This window comes from Oryctolagus cuniculus, chromosome 7, assembly GCF_051225735.1.
Source record: "Oryctolagus cuniculus isolate XC-2025 breed Fujian yellow rabbit chromosome 7, ASM5122573v1, whole genome shotgun sequence".
NCBI lineage: Eukaryota > Metazoa > Chordata > Mammalia > Lagomorpha > Leporidae > Oryctolagus > Oryctolagus cuniculus.
In genome coordinates this window covers 146,479,629-146,499,398 of record NC_142873.1, presented here as the reverse complement: position 1 = coordinate 146,499,398, position 19,770 = coordinate 146,479,629, and the positions used below count along the sequence as shown (strand labels likewise).

The window sequence follows — 19,770 nt, the reverse complement described above, 5'->3', positions numbered from 1 at the left end:
GGGGGTGCGATGCACAAGGGAACGGCTCACAGCACTCCAGGGCAGCGAGACAGACATGAAGGAGATGAGCACCCTGCAGAGGTGTGGTCTGCGCACACCACTGGCAGGGGCTGTGTGAATGCCAGCATGCTTGTACCCAGATCCTGGGTGTCAGAATTCCTGCTGCAGACAAGTGCTATGGAGGAGTGGAGCGAGTGCTGGAGATCGGGTGGTTGCCTTGTTCATCTGGTTGTTCCTTGGCAGGTAACAAAGGTCCTGGGGTGGCGTCAGGTTCCTGTTGCCTGGGGTGGCGTCAGGTTCCTGTTGCCACAGGAACAAATGTGCCTCCTGTCACAGCTCTGGAGACCACGGTCTGACATGGGTCTCAATAGGGCTACATTCAGGGTGTTGCCCAGGTTGTGTTCCTTTCTGTAGGCTCTAGAGGGGTGTGTTAGTGAGGGTCTCTGGGGCAGTAGAGCCAGTAAGATACGGATACATGACTCGGATGGACGGATGGACAGATGGATGGCTAGATGAATGGATGGACAGGCAGATGGATGGATGGACGGACAAATGGGTGGATGAATGGAGGGACGGACAGATGGGACAGATGGACAGACAGATAGGCTAGATGGACAGATAGATACATGGACAGACAGATGGATAATGAAATGGACAGGTGGATGGAGGGAAGGTGGGAATGGAGTCACATGACTATGAAGGCCTGAACAGGCTATCTGCAGGCAGAAAAGCCAAGTGTGGCTCAGTCCAAGTTCACGGCCCAAGAACCTGGGGAGCTGACGTTTAAAACTGTTGGTCTAAGGTCAGAGGCCTGGGGTCTGGGGGCTGAGAAGGCAAGTTCTTGGGTTCCAGGGCTGCAGAACTGGGGTTCTCATGTCCAACCGCAGGAGAAAGGGGTGTCCCAGCTCCACAGAGCAAGCAGATTCACCTTCCCTCTGACGTTTTGCTGCCGGAACCTCTGCTGATTGGATGGTGCCCACACACAGTGCGTGAGGGCAGATTTTTCTTTTAAAAAAATCATTTATTTGAAAGTTACACATACACTGGGAGAAAGAAAGAGAGAGAGAGTGAGAGAGAGTTGTTCCATCTGCTGGTTCACTCCCCAATGGCTGCAACAGCAGGGGCTGGGCCAGGCTGAAGCCAGAACCTGGAGCTCCATCTGAGTCTCCACATGGGAGCACTTGGGCCACCTTCTACTGCCTTCTCAGGCGCATTGAAGGGCACTGGATTGGAAGTGGGGCAGCTGGGACTTGAACCAGCGCTCCTGTGGCATGTCGGCATCGTGAGTGGCAGCTTAGCCCTGTGCACCACAACACCGGCACCAGGGGCAGATCTTTCTTACCCAGCCTGCTGACACACACCGGCCTGTCCTGGAAGCTTGCTCACAGACATGCCCAGAGTCATGCTTAACTGGTTACCTGGTGTACCTTGGTCAGTTGAGTGGACACCTACAGCCAGCCACCGTGGTGGGGAGAGGGTTCCTTCCCAAGGCTGCCTTCCCAGGCTTGTGGTCCGCTTCCTCCACCTCTCAGACCTCACATAGCAGGTGGCGTCTCTCTCCCATCTGCACCTCGTTGCTTTGACCCTGGCTCCTGCCTTCCCACCCCTCTCCCTTAGGAGGGATCTTGGGATTACCTTGGGCTCCTCTGGGTGTCAGCCTGATCGCTCCCTGTCGCAGGTGGCTGGCACACCACCCTCGTTCTGTCTTACCCTGTAATCTGGTAGCCCCGTCCATGATCAGCGGTTAGGGCCTGGGCATCTTTGGGGGCTGTTGGTCTGCATGGCTGGGAGGGGGTGATGCATGTTGGAGGTGCCATTCAGAAGCCCCTAGGGATGAAGTATGGGGCGCTGGGATGGGTGGGGAGAAGCCACCGAGCAGGCGTTTCAGGCTCCGTGCCTTCAGGGGCTCTTGGAGGCTCCCACGCAGAGGAAGGATGTTCGGTGGTTTGTGTTTTCCAAGACTCGCTCTTCTGGTTGCGTGGAGAAAGGACGGGGATGAGGAAGCAGGGAGGCCTGCCTCAGTTTCCCCACCTGAGGCTGAGAGCAGTGAGATAGAATCTTGAAAGTTCAGTTTGAGGGTCTTCAGGCAGTTCATGGAAGATGTGTGTTAAGGAAGAAAACTGCATGCGTGTACTTCCGAATTCTGTAGCACCACAATAAATGTTATCTTTTAACTCCATTTTCCGGGAGCATTTTACCTGCGTGTGAACGTCCCGATGACTCCCAGGAGCCCTGGACCGGGGTGACGGACCCGTATCACAGCCTTTAAAGGGATGAGCAGGTGGGGGCAGAGAGGCTCAGTGTCTCGTCAGAGGACACACAGCTGGGTGGCGCTGGGGTCAGAGTCAGCTCTTGCCTGCTGCTCCCCACTTCCTCTTTTGGAGCGCCTCCCACAGGTGTGCTGGGAACTGGTCTTGCCTGTGCACCCCTGAAGAACTTCCCGGTGCTCGTTTGGTTGGCTTTCCACCCTCAGTGTGTAGCCAGCACCCCGCTTCCTCCCCTCCTCAAGTGCATCCTTCCTGTGGAGGCCCCATTGTTCTGTCTCCGTGTGGGACTGGGTGCTTTTCTGCGGGAGAGAATTCTCCTTGAGCCCTGAGGGTAACTGGCCCGTGTCTGCCTGTGGGATGCAGCTTCTTTGTCTGTAAAATGGGGGCACTGCCCCCCGCCCCCTGCCTAACTCAGAAATGACCAGAAGGCATGGATGAAGGAGGCAAAGCGCTTTGGAAGGGTGGAGCCGCCCATGCACAGGAGCGTGTGTTTCCTTGAACAGGCCCTGCTGCTCTGAGGCCCTGCCCGTGCTGCTCATCTTTACCCTGTCTCCTGTCCCCTCTCCCTGACCTGTCCCTCAGCCTGTGAAGGGATGGGGACAGGGGCGGGGGCAGGGACGAGATGCACCTAAATGCACTGCTCCTGGGTCTTGTGACCACCTCCACCGTTACACCTGTCTGCAGACTGCGCCACGGTCAGAAAGACCTCTCCCTAGAGAGCGTCTCACCCCTTCTTGCTCCGCCTCTGCCCTCCCCCTTCATGGGCCTTTGGACAGTCCATGTGCAGGAAGTCAGAGCCACTGGCCAGTGGGTCTCTCTGTCCCGGCCATGCCCCTCTCTTGTGGTCTCAGGACAGGAGCTGCCCAGGGGAGGTTCCTGGGTGCCCAGGTGTGCTGTGGGAGAGCAGGGATCGGGGCCACACCACAGTTTGCCTTCGTCCCTCTGCGTCCGGTAGTCCAAGCAAACCCAAAAGCAAGAGGCTGGAGGCAGCACCTCCCCCTACCACATCCTGACTCCCTGCACAACCAAACCCCCGCCGTGTCCAGCTTCTGACTATAGACTGGGGCCTCTTCGGCAGGCGCCCATCGCATCGCACTGGTCCGTGGAGGGGGAGAACCAGACGCCTGACGCAGCGGGTTTCTGGCGACCAAGCCGTCAGCCATGCTCAGTCCTCAGGGCTGTCTCTGTGTAGTCGTTAGACCCCAGCCCGTTCCTGCACAGCCCCTGCACACGGGGCCAAGTGTCACCGCGGGGCTGGACGTCACAGTGTGAGCCCTGGTCTTTAACGGCAGGAAAATCCATTTCCTTCTTGCAGCTTTGCAACGGGGCCACTGTGGTTCCGGGTCACTGTCAGACCAGGCCCCGCATGTGTGTGCCTTGTTTTTAAAAGTGGGGAGGCATCTCATCCAGGGCTCACCCATCTCCTCCCCAGCTGCACCTCCGAAGAACTTCCTGGTGCTCGTTTGGTTGCTTTCCATCCTCGGGACGCGCTGCCAGCACCCTGTTCCTCCTGTCCTGGTCCCATTGTTCTGTCTCGACGTGGGACTCCGTGGATTCAAGTGCTTTTCTGCAGGAGAGAATTCTCCTTGAGCTCTGAGGCGGGTAGAAGAGAATCTTAAACAAAATGATCATGCCTGCCTTGAGCTTGTAAATATTTTTCATGCTACGGTTTCGTGTCATTGTCACTCATTCAGGTGGACAAGAACATCCTTTGTTGCAAAGAACTGAAGTGGCGTCCTGGGCCCCGGCTTCCACGGCTCTGCCGGCGTCTCTGTCGTTGGAGCTCTGTGTCCGTGCCTTTGTGGGGTGCGGGTGAAGGGAAGGCTTTGTGTTTGCATGTGCACAGCGTGGGCTGCTGCAGGGGAGGGGCTTAGCGAGAGCACCTGCAGCTGCCCCGGTCTGGCAGACAGCACCACGCACACGATGACCGTGACGGTGACGGTGGCCCCCGTGCATTTCTGGAGCCCGGTGGGGACAGAGTCATGCCTCCTGACTCCTGCAGCCCTGTTCTGGAGTCTGTGCTGAGTCTTGCTCTAGTGCCGGCTGCCACAGTCCCGTTAGCTCCTTCAGTGCCCCGGCCCTCAGTCCCGGAAACACGATGGCTGCTGTCCTGTTAATTTCCGTGTCCCGGCTGTCCGTGGTGTGTCACTTCCTGTCTCTGGGGAAGTTCATACGTGCTTATTTTAAAATGTGGCTTTGGGAGTAGATGATGTCTCTGGCCCTCAGTTTCTGTTGACTTTGAAATTCTGCATCTGCGCTTGTTTGTTTCTTCTGCTGGATGGGCTGCTGCGACCCAGCCGTGAAGACCTCCTCTTTGCCAGCGAAGTCGAGCTCACTTCCAGCTGTCCAGGCACCCTGCTGGGTCACTCCCTAGATGACCACAAAGGCCAGAGCTGGGCCAGGCCCAAGCCAGGCGCCTGGAGCCCCATCTGGGTCTCCCATGTGGGTGCAGGGGTCCAAGTACTTGGACAGGGAGCTGGATCAGAGTGAATTGAACCAGCGCTCTGATATATGGGATGCTGGCATCCCAGGCGGTGGCTAAACCTGCTGCACCACACTGCCGGCCTGTGTATTCCGTTTCTTTCTGTTTCTTTTTTCTCATTTTAACAATCTTTTTTTAAAAAATATTTTATTTATTTATTTGAGAAGTAGAGTTACAGACAGTGAGAGGTAGAGACAAGAGAGGTCTTCCATCCACTGGTTCATTCCCCAGCTGGCCGCAACAGCTGGAGCCGGGGCTGCACCGATCCGAAGCCAGGAGCCAGGAACTACTTCTGGTCTCCCACATGGGTGCAGGGGCCCAAGCACCTGGGCCATCTTCTACTGCTTTCCCAGGCCATAGCAGAGAGCTGGATTGGAAGAGGAGCAGCTGGGACACAAACTAGTGCCCATGTGGGATCCCAGTGCTGCAGGCAGAGGCTTCGCCCACTAAGCCACAGTGCCAGCTCCAACGATCTTCCTTTTCTACATTACAGCTATTTCTAGATATTTGTTACAGAAAATTAAAAAATATAGATCAATGAGAAGAAAAAATAGCAATCACTGAACTTCTCACTCTCAGATATAGCCACTGCCAGTCTCCATTTCTGTGTATTTTCCTTCACCCACAGATAAAACTATGAAGCTTTTTTTTTAAAAAATTAAAAATTTATTTTCATTTTATTCAAAAGACAGAGAGACGGAGAGAAATTTGCCATCTGCTGTTCATTCCCCAAATGCCTGCAACACCCAGGTCTGGCCTAGGCCCAGGCCCAAGCTAGGAACCTGGCACTCCATTGCTGATCTTGCACAGGGGTGGCGGGGACCAGGCACAGGAGCCAACTGCTGCCTCCCTGGGTGCACACTAGCAGGAAGCTGGAATTGGAAAGGAGCAGTTGGGGCTCGAACCCAGGCGCTGCCCTGTGGGCTACGGGTGTCCCAAGCAGGAACCTAACAGCTGTGCTGTGTATCTGCCCCCACCAGCAAGCTTTATAATATAGAATTTGATATCCTGCTTTTCAGCTTAATGTTTGTTTGTTTGTTTGTTTTTGACAGGCAGAGTGGACAGTGAGAGAGAGAGAGACAGAGAGAAAGGTCTTCCTTTGCTGTTGGTTCACCCTCCAATGGCCACCATGACTGGCGCACTGCGCCTGGCGCATCGTGCTGATCCGAAGCCAGGAACCAGGTGCTTCTCCTGGTCTCCCATGGGTGCAGGGCCCAAGCACTTGGGCCATCCTCCACTGCACTCTCGGGCCACCGCAGAGAGCTGGCCTGGAAGAGGGGCAACCGGGACTAGAACCCGGTATGCTGGTACCGCAAGGCGGAGGATTAGCCTATTGAGCCAGGGTGCCAGCCTTCAGCTTAATGTTATACAATGAACATGTTTGTTTATCACTAAACATTGGAAAGCATCATTTAAAATTTCTGTTTATGGGTCCGACATTGTGGTGTAGCAGCATCCCATGTGGGATGGGATTCCTAATCCTAATGCGCCTGGGAAAGCAGTGGAAGACGGCCCAAGTGTTTGGGCCTCTGCATCCATATGGGAGACTCTCCTGGCTCCTGGCTTTGGCCTGGCCCAGCCCCAGCCGTTGCAACCATTTAGGGAGTGAACCAGCAGATGAAAGACCTTTTTCTCTCTCTCTCCCTCTCTCCCTCTCTCCCTCTTTCCCTCTCTCCCTCTCCCTCTGCCTCTGCCTCTGCCTCTGCCTCTCCCTCCCTGCCCCCAGCCCCCTGCCCCCTGCCCCCTGCCCCGTCCAGTAACTCTGCCTTTCAAATAAATAAAATAAATCTTTAAAACATTTTCTCTTTACTACAGTGCATATCCTGTTTATTTAGCCCTTGCATAATGATTTCTGAACGGGATGATACTGATTGAGTGAAGCCACCGACCTGCATGAATCAGGAGATGAAGTCTGCCAGGAGCTGTGCCGTGCACCAGTGCTTGCTTGTGGGTAGGGCCCTCGGCCCCGGGAACCGCTGAGCTGTGTCTTCGCGGAACTGTGGAACCGCTCTGCACAGTGTGGGCAGGACGAGCTGCCCGGGCGCGGTCTTCCAAAGGGCACGTGCATATCCGTGACCTTTCCTCCTAGCAGTTTCCTAGAGAAGAACTGGAAGTATCTCATGCACAAGGGTGTCCTCTGTGGCATTATTTACGGTGGTCTCACGCTAGAGATCGCCGACATGTCTGGTTCTATGAGAAGATGATGAAGTAAATGACAACACATCTTCTTGCAGGGTCCTTGTAAGGCCATTAGAAATGATATGAACACAGCCTTTGCAATAAAATGGAAAATGCTTATGTCATAATCACGGGAAGAATCAAAGTTAAAGAGGTGGAAAAAGAATAGAAAGACACCAAAATGAGGATGGTGGTTAGAGTGGAGGACAGGTGCCCCTTTCTGCAGTGGGTGCGTGTACCCTCTACGTGAGAAGGTAGATAGGCAGGCCCAGCGTTGTGGTGCAGCCGACTCAGCTATCGCATGCAATGCCGGCATCTCACATGGGTGCTGTTTTGAGTCCTGGCTGCTCCATTTCCCATCCAGCTCCCTGCTAGTGCTCCTGGGAAAGCGGTGGAAGATGGCCCAAGAGCTTGGGCCCCTGCACCCATGTGGGAGAGCCAGATGGAGTTCCAGGCTCCTGGCTCTGATCTGGCTCAGTCCTGGCCATGGTGCCCATTTGAGGAGTGCATTTGTAAATGCATTTGGAAAATCTCTCTCTGTGTGTCTCTCTCTGTAACTCTGCCTTTCAAATAAATGAGTAAATCTTTTTTTTAAAGGTAGATGGACAGATGGATAGATAGATGGATAGACCAGATGAAGGATGGATGGATGGACAGATAGGTAGACAGGTGGAGATCCACCTTATTTTTGAAATGACCTGAAAGGATGCTCCGTCCATTCTGTGCTGTAACGGAACACCTGTACCCCAGCCAGGGCTGGCACTGCGCTCACGGGCCGGGAGGCCCAAGCACGTGCTGCCCTGTTGGCTTCTGGTTGAGGGCCTCGTGTGGTGTCACATTGTGGAGGAGACGCAGGGAGGGGAAGAAGAGAGAGGCCACAGTGGTGGGAGACGGCACGAGAGAGCAGAAGGAAAAAGCTGTGCTCGCATCCGAGCAGCCCGCTCTCGGAAGCACCAGCCAGTCCCGTCCCACGGAACCCCTCCTGGGGCAGCGCCCCCACGCCCTGGTCACCTCCGCCATCGCAGTGCCGTTGGCACGGGGCCAACCTCGGGCACAGGAACCCTCCCCCCGGGAACCAACCACACCCAAACCGCGGCAGTGGACACAGGCAGGAGAGCCGGGGCAGCGGGCCCCCAGCCTTCTGGAAAACGCTCAGGACCACAGAAGGAGCCTTTGGATTTATTTGGGGCGGGGGAGGGCGGGGAGAAGCAGGAAGAACAGGTGTGCCCCTGGTTACGAGTGGCAACGTAAAATCTCTAGTGTCTGATCTGTTTGCTGGGCTCCAGCCTCTGACTGGAGTTGGGGGCTGGGGACCTACACGCAGAGCCAGCCAGGCTCCGAGCAGCTGGGGTAGGAGGAGTCCCGAGGAGACTGGCGCTGGGCACGCTGTCACCATTGATAAAACATGGGGAAATCGAAATGGTTTAATGGATACATTTGGGTGATAGTGGAATCCCTAATGGTTCTGAAAAAAAACAAGTTCAGACCCTAACACAGACCTCACGTTTGCCTTTCCCGGATTCCTCAAATGTTAACGTTTTATCCAGTTCCCTTTCTCTCTTTTGCTCATTCACTCTGTGTGTGTGTGTGTGTGTGTCCCCTTCCCAGGGTGTCACTGCAGATCACACACACACACACACACGTACACGCACGTGGCTGCTTTCTGAACCACTGAAAGTGGCCTCCCTCGGTGGGAAGTCCCCCAGTCGTCCTCTTCCAGGACCTTGCTGTTTGTGAAGGGAGGAGCCACTGGTGTTGCAGATGCCAGTTGTCCGAGGTTTCTTCCCCAGCAGTTCAGGTTATGCGTTCTTGGCAGAATCGTCACGGAAGTGATGTGGTATCTGTCTCTGTGCTCGTGTCAGGGGCTTGGACCCAGGGACTCCCAGATGTGAGGTCTGGGATGTTAAGCTAGTGTCTTAACCGCTGCGCCAAGTGCAGCTTGATTGAGATAGAACTCACATGCTATAAAATTCACCTTTACAAAGTGTAGGAGTCCGTGGTTTTGAAGTGTAGTCACAGTCGCACAGTCATCACGTTCCACTTTAGAACATGTTCCTCACTCCAGAGAGACTGCACCCCTCCCCACCCTCGCCCCAGCAGACACTGGCCATGGAATCACACAGGCCTCACCCCTCCCCACCCTCGCCCCAGCAGACACTGGCCATGGAATCACACAGGCCTCACCCCTCCCCACCCTCGCCCCAGGTAGACACTGGCCATGGAATCACACAGGCCTCACCCCTCCCCACCCTCACCCAGCAGACACTGGCCGTGGAATCACACAGGCCTCACCCCTCCCCACCCTCACCCAGCAGACACTGCTCTGCTTTTCTGTCCGTGTGGATCTGCTTCCTCTGGACGTCTCTGGAATCATGTACTGGGTAGTGTTTTGTGTCTGGCTTCTTTCATTTATCATAATGTTTAAAAGTTCACATTTTATTTATTTGAAAGAGTTACAGAGGAAAAAGGGAGCAACAACAGAGAGAGAGAGAGGTCTGCCATCTGCTGCTCCATCCCCCAGATGGCTGCAACGGCTGGACCTGGGCCACACCAAAGCCAGGAGCCAGGAGCTTCTTCTGAGTCTCCCACATGGCTGGCAGGGACCTAAGACTTGAGCCATCTGCTGCTGCTTTCCCTAGGCCATTAACAGGGAGCTGAATTGGAAGTGGAGCAGCTGGGACTCAAACTGGCACCCATGTGGGATGCCAGTGTCACAGGCAGCGGCTTTACCTGCCGTGCCACAACACGGGCCCAAAGTTGCTCATTTTTAACATATACAGGCCTTTGTTCCCTTTCATGGCTGAATAATATTCCACCCTATTATGGATATGCCACATTTTCTTGATCTACCCGTCAGGCCTTGCACATTCAGGCTCTTTCCACTTCGGGGCTGTTACAGACAATATGCCTGTGAGTATTTGTGCCTACGTCTTTGTGTAGACGTGTGTTTTTATTCTTCCTGGGCATGTGTTGGGGATCCCCAGGCCGCATAGTCCTACTCATGCCTGTGACTTGTTACAGTTGAAGGGGTGCAGAGCAAAACCAGCAAAGGGTCAGTAACTGGGCAGCAACCGAGAGGAACCGCGCGCAAGCTTAGCTTCCCCCAGCATGGAATCGGGACCCTGGTAAGAGGCTGTGTGCCGCGGGAGCTCCGCAGAGACGCGGGGCCAGGGTTTCCGGTGGGGGCTGGTACGGAGGCTCCCTCTGCCTGCATGAATGAAACCCAGACTCCCAGCAGGACTGCAGGTGTCTGGCGCGCGCCGTGGTGTTTGCACCGTCTTGGCACAGGCACTCAAATCCAGCTGCCTCTTCCCGCATGAGTCGCAGGGCACGCCATACATGGATTTTTTTTTTCCAAACTGTTTTCCTTCCCACTCATTGTGTGTGAGGGTTCCAATTTCTCCAGCGTGCTGGATGACATCCTGTCGTCCGTCGTTTTGATAGGAGCCATCCGAGGGGGACTCATGGGTTTTTAAGTTCGTGATTTTCCAGCCTGAGAACAAAAGCGCGCCGCTCAGAGGACGCCCAGAATGAGCGTGCTCAGAGCAGTCGTGCCGGTCCAACCCCTTATTTCCTTTCTTTTTTTTTTTAAAGCAATTTTTTCTGTACCAGGACAGAGTGTTTCTGTGTATCAGCCTTGTCTTTCACAATATCTTCATGTGCAAAAATGGAGCCCCGGGGCTGCGCTGATGGCAGCTTCCTCGGTGCTCCGGTCCGGGAGGGGAGCCCCAGCCGCCGGCCTCATACAACAGTGTCTGTTCCTTCCCGGGGAGGCAGGGAAGACGGCCCCGTCAGGTTTGCAGATTACCTGCAGCCGACGCGTGTGCGCACACACACACACACACACAGTCACTTGGTGAGAGCTGTTCCAGGAAGATCCTGACAGCGTGGAATGGTGGGCAGAGTCCCCTGATGTGGAGTTGTCAGGGACCCTCCCACCCTCCCACCTCCCCTCCACACCTACGGGATCGTGGCCAGCGGCAAGCAGGGCGAGTCCAGTCCGTCCTTGGGTTTTGAATCACTAAGGAAAGAATCAGCGAGAACAAACGGGCCCCACCCACGGTCTGGGGACACCCTGGGGCAGCCGTGTGTGGGTCTGTGGCCTCAGAGGCCATGGTGGGTGAGCCGTGCCATAAGGGGAGGTGCTGAAGGGGCCGGGCTGTTCTGCCAGCCAGCAGGCAGCTTCCGATGCCTGCAGGGTTGGATCTCCACGGGAAACCAGATTTGGACGGGCTGAGAGAGAGCTCTGCCAGTGCTGCGTTCCGGGGGCCGCGTGGTCAGGTGGTGAGCGCGCCGTCGCCGGGGAGGCTCAGAGATGCCTAGTCCTCTACGAAGGAACTTCTCCGGGGGCAGGAGGTGGCCCGGGTGACCTCTGAGGTCTTCAGGCTGCCCAACCATGAAGCAGGAACTGAACACCTGTAAAGAAAGCCAAGGTGGGGGTCGCCAACGGCGCGGTCACCAGTTCTACGGGGCACAAGTTTGTGTGTCTGGGGGGTCATTTCTGGCCCTCCCAGTCCTCCTGGCCTTCGGGACACTGCCCCTCGACACGTGACCTTGCCCCCTCTAGCACACCTGCTGCCCGGGAGCTGCTCGTCTCCTCCTGTTGGCCTGTTCCACGTTCACCCTTGGGTTTAGCTGTGATGTGTGGTGTCCATCCAGCGTTCTGGTCGGGTGTTAAGCTCCAGTCAGTTTTCTTGTTTGTTCTTACCTTCATTCCACAAATGGTAATGCCAGGATAAGTTGCGGGCACATGGCAGTGAGTAGGGGAGGGTGACTGACCAAACAGATGCGGGTCCAAGAGGCTGACCGCTGGCTGGTGCCCAGGGCTGTGCATCAGGAACCTGGTGCGAGTCTGGTTACAGGGCCTGGCTGAGACACGGCTGGGAGGGAGGTCCCCACAAAAGCAGCCCTTCGGCTGGGCCCTGGCAGGAGAAGAAGAGCTGGCAGGGGGCGGGCAAGCAGCTGAGAGCATTCCCATCACTGCTGCCACCCACGCTGTGGCCCCAACACAGCACAGGGCTCCCGGCGGGTGTGTGGTTAGGGTGTGCCAGGGATGAGAGAAGGGTCACGTGGCTGGGAGCGTTCCCAGGCCCTGGCCGAGCCCTCCAGTGTTAGGGGTGGGAGGGGCATGTCTCCTGTGGGTTTGCACCTAGAGGCAGAACCCAGTCCCAAATGACATGGGGGTTGCTGGTGGGTGTGATGCTGGGAGAACGGGCCCCATTGCAAACATCTGCCTGTCCCTGCGATGTGATTACCCAGGTCCCAGCCCCAGACCTCTGTTCCTCCTGTCACTCAACACCCTCCCACCCTCCCACCTCCCCTCACCCTGGCTTGTAAGCCGGAGCCCCCAGAGGAGAGAGACCCAGGGAGGAGGCCGGTCCCCCTCAGGCACTCCTACCCGGCAATTATTTTCTGTTATTGCCAATTCAAGATAAGTAGAAAATAACAGAGGAGTGGAACCGGGACTCAAAGCCCACACCAGGCGCCTGGCATGCGCTCCTGTGATGTCTGCGTCAGGCCAGGCGTGGGCTGGGGCTGCCGCCTGGCCGCCTGTGCAGCCCTGGCCACTCTCCACCTGTGAGCCCCAGTGTCATCGGCTGTGAGTTGTGGCACTGGGCTGTTCTGCCCCCTCACGGAGAGTCCAGGCCAGGACGTGCCAAGAAGAGGTGGCTTCCGAGGTTGGCACCAGGAGTGGCTGAGCACGCAGATGTCCTAGAGAGAGGGGCCCCGAGGCAAGAATCACGGGCGGGGGAGGGGAGGAGAGGGACAGAGGACAGGGTCTGGAAGGGAAATGAGCCACAGAGAGAATACACGTGACCGACAGGGCCCTTAGAGGTGGTCATGGCCCTGCTGCGTCAGAAAGCCAAGGTCCTGGGGCCGGCACTGTGGCTTAGTGGTTAAAGCTGTTGCCTGCGATGCCAGCATTCCATAGGGGTGCTGGTTCAAGTCTCACCTGCTCCACTTCCTATCCAGCTCCCTGTTAACGCGCCTGGGAAGGCAACAGAAGATGGGCCAAGTGCTTGGGCCCCTGCACCCACGTGGGAAACCTGGATGAAATACCTGGCCCAGCCCTGGGCATTGAACAGCCATCTGTGGAGTGAACTAGTGGATGGAAGATCTCCCTCCCTCCCTCTCCCTCTCTCTCTGCCTTCCAAATAAATAAATAAATAACTCTTCAAAAAAAATAGAAGAAAGACAAGTTTTTGGGTCCCACTGCAGACCCAGTTTTGTTTTTGCTCCTCAGTAACTCAGGGATGGTTAAAGCTCTCTCCTGGTTGTAACAGTCCCCGGCCCCCGGCCCCCGGCCCCCAGCGGTGCTGATGCCTGCTGACATGTGAGAGCTAATGACCTGGCTGGCTGGGAGAGGCCTGGAGAACCAGACAGGCGCCCTGGAGGCCATGGAGGGAGGAGAGCAAGCATGCTCATCACCCCTGTCACCCCTGTCACCCCGTCACCCCGTCACCCCAGTCACCTCTGTCGGAAGTGGGCGTGGCCTGGTGTACTTTCATTTAGACTTTCTTTTTTTTCAGTTGCCAAATGGTCATTCTATCAGGTTGAGTGCTAATTTCTCCTTGTTTGCAATCCAGAATCATTACCTGAAGTGTGCTGGTGTGAGTGTGAGTGTGAGTGTGTGTGTGTGTGTGTGTGCGTTTCCAAAGCTCTTCGGCAGTTTCCTGGGGGCTGTCACCAGAGGAGTGGGGAGAGGAGCTTTTCTTCCAGGCTGCCAATTCTGAACATCTCGATTTTGGTTTGTTTGGGTTGTGGTTCTGTCTGTGTTTGAAGCCTGGGTGCTTTATTTGTAACAATTGTATTTTTCTATATCCTCTAACTCCAGGGGTGTCTCCTTCTCCCCGCTCCCCCTGCGTCTGCCTCCCCCGCTGAGCCCTGGGACGGGCGCCTTGATGAACAGAGCAGGACAGGCGCTCTGACCGTTCGTCAGTGTTTTCCCTAGAATAATTCAGAACAAAACAAAACCCGAAGAGCATTTTTCCATTTTTTCTTTTACATCTCTCGTGCTGCATCTGTAGATAGAGCTCCGGTTTTATCAAATGCACCGTCCAACCCTGTGTTTTCTGGAGAAAAGGAACCTCAGTGACTTGTTGAGAATGTGGATGCCGCCTCACGCACACACACTTGTTCTCAGGCTGCGCAAACCCCTCCCTCGCCCTCCTCCTCCTGGCCGGCAGGCACACCGGGCCACGTGCAGCAGAGGTGGGCTCGAGAGCCAGGCCCCTTCTTTGTCCTCTGTAGCTCATCTAAACTTCTCAGGGCTGCCGCAAGCAGGCCTCTCGATGCCTGGCGTCGGAGGCCTCAGATGAGCAAATAAGACAGGGAATTCAGTTGTGTGCTGCAAAGGCAGAGCAGAGGTGGGATTAGAACCCAGGTCTCTCCAGACTGCAGCCTGAGATTCTTGCATTGCACCTGGCTGCTTCCCCACCCCCGCCCCATGCCCCACCCGTGTGCCCATGGCCCCGTCTCTGCCCCACTGTCACCCCAGACCTCCACTCTGCTGTCCCCCTGCAGCCTGCTGTGCACAGACAACAGGCGAGCATCGTGCAGGCAAATGAGGGGGACCTCGGGCACCAAGCAGTGGGGGTGGGTCATCGTCGTCAGCCTCCGGGTCTCAGCACAGATCAGGGGACGAGGTGCTGGCGGTGCCGCTGAGAGGACGCACAGTGGCTCTCCATAGGAAGCACTCGTGCACACACCGGGTGCTAAAGTCCACGTACCCGTGGCTGCTTGTGTGTCCCAAGCCTGTGCTGGGTGCTGGGGGAAACTGAGGCAAGGAAAACGTAGGATCTGGCCTCTGCGAGCTCCAGAGTGAGGGGCACAGTGACCTGCTGGGGTCTCTGGAGCTGGGGATGCCGAGGAAGTCAAGGTAGCTCGGAGAAGCTCGTGCCAAGACCGTGGCTTTGGGGGATGCACCTAAGGCTCCAGAGCCAGGGGCATGGGTTCGACTCTCAGCTCCCTCCGTGGCCTGTCTTTGCCCTGGCACCTTACTACAGTGTGGGGTTAACAACACCTGGCTCAGAGGTGGTCCTGCTCGGGGATGGCAGGCGCTACTCAGCGAGGCTTGGTTTCAATCCCTGCAGCAGAGGGTGGCTTCAGGCCAGAGCAAACCAGTGAAGGCTTCACGGAAGAGGTGGCTTTTCATGCGGCCCTGAAGCATGGCTGGGATTCAGTGGGTGCTTTCTGTGGCTCCTCTAGGAAATCTGCAGGGAGACTGAACGCCCGGAGTTCTGCCGGGAGAGTGACTTTAGGCAGCTGTAACCGAGTAGAGCTGTGGTGAGATGGAGCCGCCTTGCCCAGTTCGGAATCCTGGTGCAGAGGCGGTTGGTTCAGGAAGCGTCACCCTGCGCTGTTTCTCTTGCAGATGATGCAGTTTGCCTGGCAGAGCTACAAGCGCTACGCGATGGGGAGAAACGAGCTCCGCCCGCTCACGCGAGACGGCTACGAGGGCAGCATGTTCGGTGAGTCGCTGTCGCCGCCACCGTGTCGGGGCACCCGCCGAGTCCCGGTGCTGAGCCCGGTTCTGTTTCCGGTTTCCGCCTCCTGAGCTCTGTACCGTTTTCTCCAGGGCAGGGGCCGGGGCGCGGGGGAGGGGGAATTTCCGGGTCTGCGTTCCTCCTCCTGGGCTGTCCCAGAGGCTTCCTGGGTTTGGGGAGAGCCAGGTGCTGCTCTGGGACCTTGGCGATGCCACCGTTGGCTGTGTTAGGGCAGCGAAACTTGGCGCTGTGAGCCGGGGTGGCACAAGGTGTGTTTCACCGGAGGAGGTAACTGAGTTTAAACCTGTGGCTGGAGAGAAACCGATCCCGGCCCGATGACACTGGGCACCCTTGGAGTCAGGGGACACAGGGAGTCTTGCACGCACTGCTCAGGTGACCACAGAACAGCCATGCGTCAGGGCTGCGTGCTCTTGATGTCTTTGCCTTATCCTGGCTGGGGAGTTCTCCAGAGCCGGGGAGCCTCCCTCCGTCTTAGAGGGACCGCGAGGTGCCGGGCATGGCCTCAGATTCCAAGCACGATGCCCACCGCAGGGCCCGCTCCCCTCCCTGCAGGCCTTCCAGGGAGAAGCTGCTGGAGGCAGCCTGTGGGGACACAGGAGCTGCGTGGGGCTGGCGAGGGGAAATGCGCCACCCGACCCTCACCCCTGAAAGACACGCGCTGCTCCAGTCAGGAACCAAGAGCCACGTCTGAGATGGCTTCGCCGGGTCTACCAGGGATGGCCCTGATGCCGACGGCCTCTGGCCCCTTCCTACCACCGAGCCTGGCAGAGCAGGGGCCGCCTGGAGTGCTGGAAGGGATCTGGAGCTGGAGTCAGGAGGCCTGAGCACAAGTCCGCACCGTACACTGAGCTGTGTGGCCAAGTCCAGGTGCCTTAGCCTCCCCGGACCCCTGTTCATTTCCCCTTCAGACTGGGGCTGCCATGAGGAGAGAGGTGTATGGACACACAGAGGGCCGGGCAGGTGTGAGTGGGGTACAACGTGTGTGGTCAGCGAGTCCGCCAGTTGCCACAGCGAGTCCCTGTGCGCTCTGAGGTCCCCGAGTTGTCTGTCTGCCGGGAGCAGCCTTGGCAGGGTCTGGGAGCCCAGCACCTGCCGTCCTCCTGGCCGTGAGGCAGCCAAGGAGCCACCATGGCGGCCGGCTCCTGGGAAAGGAGGAGGCAGAGGGAGGAAGCAGGCAGCAGGCGGGGAGGGCTGCTCTGGGTTTACTCACTCGTTCTCTCAGCCAATGCGTGTGGGTTGCCGTGCCCAGGGCTGACTGCCGGGGCTACAGCGGCCAGTGGCACAGAGAACGCATCAGCAGCTCTGCCAAGACACGCGCTGGCCTCTCTGGGCTGTGCCCGGTGCTCTCCGAGAGAGGCACAAGCGGAGGCAGCCCCAAGCGATGGCAGGAACGGACGTTCCTGGCCTGGCTGCCGCACTTCTGCCAGCCAGACCTCGCTTCAAAAGCTGTGTCTTGGTGGTGTGATCCTGCGAGGGCATCTCTCCCTGAGGCTATTCCTCTGGGCACTGAGACCAGCGGCCACCTCGGATCCCGAGTCCAGGGCCTGTGTGGTACACGGAACCTGGGAGCGGGTGGGAACTGTGGTTACCATTGTGGGTCCGGCGATCCAGAGGCTCCTGGCTCAGCCGCGGGCTGGGGCTGCGGGAGGGGCTCTGGGTGAGTGGGCTGCCAAGGGGCTTTGCAGCTCTGCTCCCAGAGGTAGAGGAGAGCTGGACTCGGCCGCTTGTCACACCTCCGCTGCTTTTCCTGAACCCGTGGGGGCCGCTGGCTCGTGTCGTTCCTGGGCTCGGCCACTGCTGTTTTCGGGGACCTTGCTGTAGCCAGCCCTGCAGACACGGGACGCTTTGGGCAAGGTCAGCTGAAGGCAGTGCCCACCCTGCCCAGTGCAGCGGAGCCAGGAACACAGAGCCCCACCCCCACCCCAGCAGCGCCAGTGCTCGGGCTGCACGTGGGCAGTCTCGTCCTGGGGCCTGTGGGCTTGCACGCACGTGGGAAGGATGTGAGGGCAGCCGTGGGCCTGGGCCTGGTCTCTGCAGCGTCTCACCCAATGGCGTCCCCTCCCGACCGCCTGTTTGTTCTTCCCTGAGTCTCTTCTTTCTCTGAGGACAAGGCCTCTGGGTCAGCTGTCTCCAGCCAGATGTGTGTCCTGAGCAGTTCAATGTCAAAGCGACTTCCTTTCACCCGTTTCTGGCTCAGCAGGCCCTGTCAGCACCACTCCTGAGACCCCCGTGGTCCCCAGCAGAGGACACGGCCTGCTCCTGGCCCTTTGGCTCAGGCCCAGGCAGATACCCGCTCTGTCCCCTCCTCTGAGAGGCGGCCAGATGGGACAATTAGTGTCCAGCCAGGTGGCAGGAAGAGCAGGGAGGTTTTTTTGCATCCTGGGTGGCCTCAGTCTCCGCGTGGGGCAGGGGCCCCATCTGCAGTCCTGGGGTGGCAGAGAGGAGATGGCCCAGCCCCCCGCCAGGCACAGAGCAGGCATTGATGGGGGCACTGTCATCGCTATGCAGTCACAGAGGGGAGTTTGCAGCTTGAAGACCGTGTCGGGCAGTGAGGCAGGGACGGGGTAGCCCTGTGCCGTTGGCCAGCAGCTTGGTGCCGTGAGAGTGACTTCTTCACCCGTGGAGAGGGCAGGTGTTCATCTCCGCTGCTGAGACGCGGAGGACCAGCAAACAAGCCGGCTAACGGGCACAGAGCCAGGGCCGGTGGCTTGGGTTTGCACCTGCTCTGCCAGTCACCAGCGGCAAGTTTCTTAACTTCTCTGGCCTCAGTTTTCCCAGCTGCGAAAGTAGGACAACAGCAACACCTCTTTCATGGAAGCATTTCTAGAACAAAGTCGGCCAGTAGCCGTGATGTGCTTGCATTCACGCCGGGCATGTAGAAGCGTCATTTGCGTGTCCCCTGCTTGGCTTTGACCGGGGCATCCCCTGTCCCCTGGGCCCAGCCCTGATCCCTCCTGCCCTCAAGTCCCCAGGGCAGAGATCTTGGTGGGCAAGGCACCTCTCCCCTTCATGTGAGCAGCCTCTCTGGGATTGTCCCCAGGGAAGAGGGAAGGTTAGGGCTCAAGGCCTTGACACAGATCAGCATCCTGCCAGCCTAACGGTTTCTGGGCAAGTTACAAGTGACGGATACTTCAGGAGCACTCATCTGGGGCTGGTGTAGTGGCGTAGCAGGTAAAGCCGTCGCCTGTGACACCAGCATTCCATGTGGGCGCTGGTTCGACTCCTGGCTGCTCCACTTCTGATCCAGCTCCCTGCTAATGCGCCTGGGAAAGCAGGAAAATGGCCCAAGTGCTTGGGCCCCTGCACCCATGTGGGAGACCCAGAAGAAGCTCTGGGCTCCTGGCTTCAGCCTGGCCCAGCCCTGGCTATTGTGACCATCTCGGGAGTGAACCAACGGTTGGAAGATCTCTCTGTCTCTCCGTTTTTTCTTTCTCTGTAACTCTGCTTTTCAACTGAATAAAACATAAATATTTAAAGGGAGGGGCAGCGCTGTGGTATAGCAGGTTAATCCTCCACCCGTGGCTCCAGGATCCCATATGGGCACCAGTTCATGTCCCAGGTGCTTCTCTTCCAATCCAGCTCTCTCCTATGGCCTGGGAAGACAGTGAAAGATGGCCCAAGTGCTTGGACCCCTGTACCCATGTAGGAGACCTGGAGGAAGCTCCTGGCTCCTGTTTTTGGGTTGGCCCAGCTGTGGCTGCTGTGGTCATTTGGGGAGTGAACCATTGGTTGGAAGACCTCTCTGTCTCTGTCTATCTCCCTCTGTAACTCCGCCTTTCAAATAAATAAATAAATAAATCTTGAATAAAAACAAATGCAGCACTCATCTTTGCAGCAGCCAGCATACTCAGGAGAGCTGCATTAACCCTTTGCAGCAGGGAGCCTTGTCACGGGGCACAGAGTCCGGGGGTCTCGCTGCTGCAGGGCCTCTGGTGGGGACTCACACCCTTGTTTTAGAGTGTGGGGGGGGGGGCAGGCTCAGAAGGGACGAGACCTGCCTGAGGTGACAGCTCGTGAACGTCGGTCCACGGCTGGGACTCCCTGAGCCCGAGTCCCAGTGCTCTGTGCACCACCTGCTCTGAGCTTAGCCAGGCTGTTGGAGACGACATCGTTGCAACCCAGGCCCGCAGCCGTGGCCTGGTCACCACCAGGAGCTGGGAATTCTCAGGGCTTCAGGAACAAACTGCCCTTCAGAAGGCAGTCATTCCGGGGCCACGGATTCCAGGGCCACGGACTCCGGGGCCACAGACTCCCTCTGCATGCATCCTGTCGGGCACCGCAGTGGCGTTCTCCTGTGTCCACCTCACAGCCCTCGTAAGGTGGCTGTTACCCAGCT

The 19,770-nt window shown here is 57.5% G+C and overlaps 1 protein-coding gene across 2 annotated transcripts in view; it reads left to right on the top strand.

The window, feature by feature from the left end:
- Nucleotides 1-19,770, top strand: part of MAN1C1 (mannosidase alpha class 1C member 1) — a 140,767-nt gene that overhangs the window by 45,027 nt on the left and 75,970 nt on the right. For both annotated transcript variants that reach the window (XM_008265652.5, XM_089301336.1), the window contains exon 2: nt 15,302-15,398. In XM_008265652.5, the coding sequence (XP_008263874.5) occupies nt 15,302-15,398 (97 nt within the window). The remainder of the gene's footprint in view (nt 1-15,301; nt 15,399-19,770) is intronic.